Source organism: Notothenia coriiceps, unplaced genomic scaffold, assembly GCF_000735185.1.
Source record: "Notothenia coriiceps isolate Sejong01 unplaced genomic scaffold, NC01 NC01_scaffold00037250, whole genome shotgun sequence".
Classification (NCBI taxonomy): Eukaryota; Metazoa; Chordata; class Actinopteri; order Perciformes; family Nototheniidae; genus Notothenia; species Notothenia coriiceps.
This window is the reverse complement of record NW_011369951.1, coordinates 8692738-8694402: the sequence shown is the minus strand read 5'-3', so window position 1 is coordinate 8694402 and position 1665 is coordinate 8692738. Positions and strand designations below refer to the sequence as shown.

Genomic DNA, 1665 nt, shown 5'->3' with positions numbered 1-1665 from the left:
TTATGAAGCATCAGCTGTAAAAAAAAAAATGAATGCTTAATGACTAAATCTAGTCGTTGGCTTCCAGTAGGAGCCTGTCTGTGACCTCACTCTCTCTCTGTGTGTGTGTGTGTGTGTGTGTGTGTGTGTGTGTGTGTGTGTGTGTGTGTGTGTGTGTGTGTGTGTGTGTGTGTGTGTGTGTGTGTGTGTGTGTGTGTGTGTGTGTGTGTGTGTGTGTGTGTGTGTGCGTGCGTGCGTGCGTGCGTGCGTGTGTGTGTGTGTATGAAACGCTGCAGGAAGCTCTTTCTCAGTCATGACTGTGTGAGCAGTGACACAGGAGCAGGGTGCGGAGCTGTCTGCAACACCACCTCTGTCTTCCCCCTCCGTTAAAACTTCAATCAGCAAGAGGCTCAAACTGCTTTTCAATGAATGGGAGTTCCATTTGATCATTTGCAATATCAAAATCTGTCTTCACTTGAGAAGAAAATACCATTTGCCTGGATTATATGTGGATGAAATGAAATTTTTTGGAGGATTTATGCTTGTTGGACTTCCAGGGCCCTGCAAGTAATTACAATTTTTTGATTTCTCAATTATGGAAAACCTCACCATGGATAACATGACCATGGAGAATGACACGTTGGTGCATGACAATCAAACCACGCTGGGGGTTTGGACTGACTACACAAATGAATACAAAGTGGTCAGCGTGTTTCTGGTGTCCCTTATTTGCGGTATGGGGATTGTGGGGAATGTGATGGTGATCATGGTGGTGCTGACCACCAAACACATGCGGACCCCCACTAACTGTTACCTGGTGAGCCTGGCCGCGGCTGACCTGATGGTGCTGACGGCGGCCGGGCTGCCCAACATCACCGACGCCCTGCACGGACAGTGGGTGTACGGCTACGCAGGGTGCCTGGGCATCACTTATTTCCAGTACCTGGGAATAAATGCGTCCTCCTGCTCCATCACAGCCTTCACCGTGGAGCGCTACATCGCCATCTGTCACCCCATCAAAGCGCAGTTCCTGTGCACTTTATCCAGGGCGAAGAAGATCATCATGGTGGTGTGGGCGCTCACCTCCGTCTACTGCGTAATGTGGCTCTTCCTTTCGGACACGGAGAAGTTGGTGTACGACAACGTGGTGCTTCTCAGCTGCGCCTACAAGGTGTCCAGGACTTACTACCTGCCCATTTACTTCACGGATTTCACGGTGTTTTACGTGCTACCCCTCATGCTGGCCACGGTTCTGTACGGACTCATCGCCCGGATACTTTTCCTCAACCCGCTGCCATCTGATCCAAAGAACAGCACCAAGAAGTGGAAGAAGGAGGCGAATCAGGGCGGGAGAATGGTCAGCACCTGCTCCTCCAGCAGCACCACGGCCGCCTCGCGCAGACAGGTGGGACACTGTTTGTTCATAATCAGTGCGTTATCAATGATTGTCTTTGGAGCTGTGTGAGTAGGGAGAAAGGGGCCATCTGGACCACTAGAGTACATTTCCTCCAATCAAGAACTTGCTTGAGTGATAACATTTTTGTCTACTCATGAGTGGCTTTAGCCCTCACCTTAGCACCACATTTAGTATTATCTATTCTCAAAACAGAATGATTTACCAAATTATTGTAATCTGAAAATATATATTTGTATTATTAACATTTTAGGAAAGTTACCATTGATTTG

General features: G+C 48.4%; 1 protein-coding gene across 1 annotated transcript; it reads left to right on the top strand.

Annotated features, from left to right (window-relative positions):
- The first annotated feature begins 574 nt into the window (after positions 1–574).
- On the top strand, positions 575–1444 carry LOC104967256 (thyrotropin-releasing hormone receptor). Its single transcript, XM_074112265.1, has one exon. It carries the CDS (start codon positions 575–577, stop codon positions 1442–1444), a length of 870 nt encoding a protein of 289 aa, XP_073968366.1.
- Positions 1445–1665: the final 221 nt, after the last annotated feature.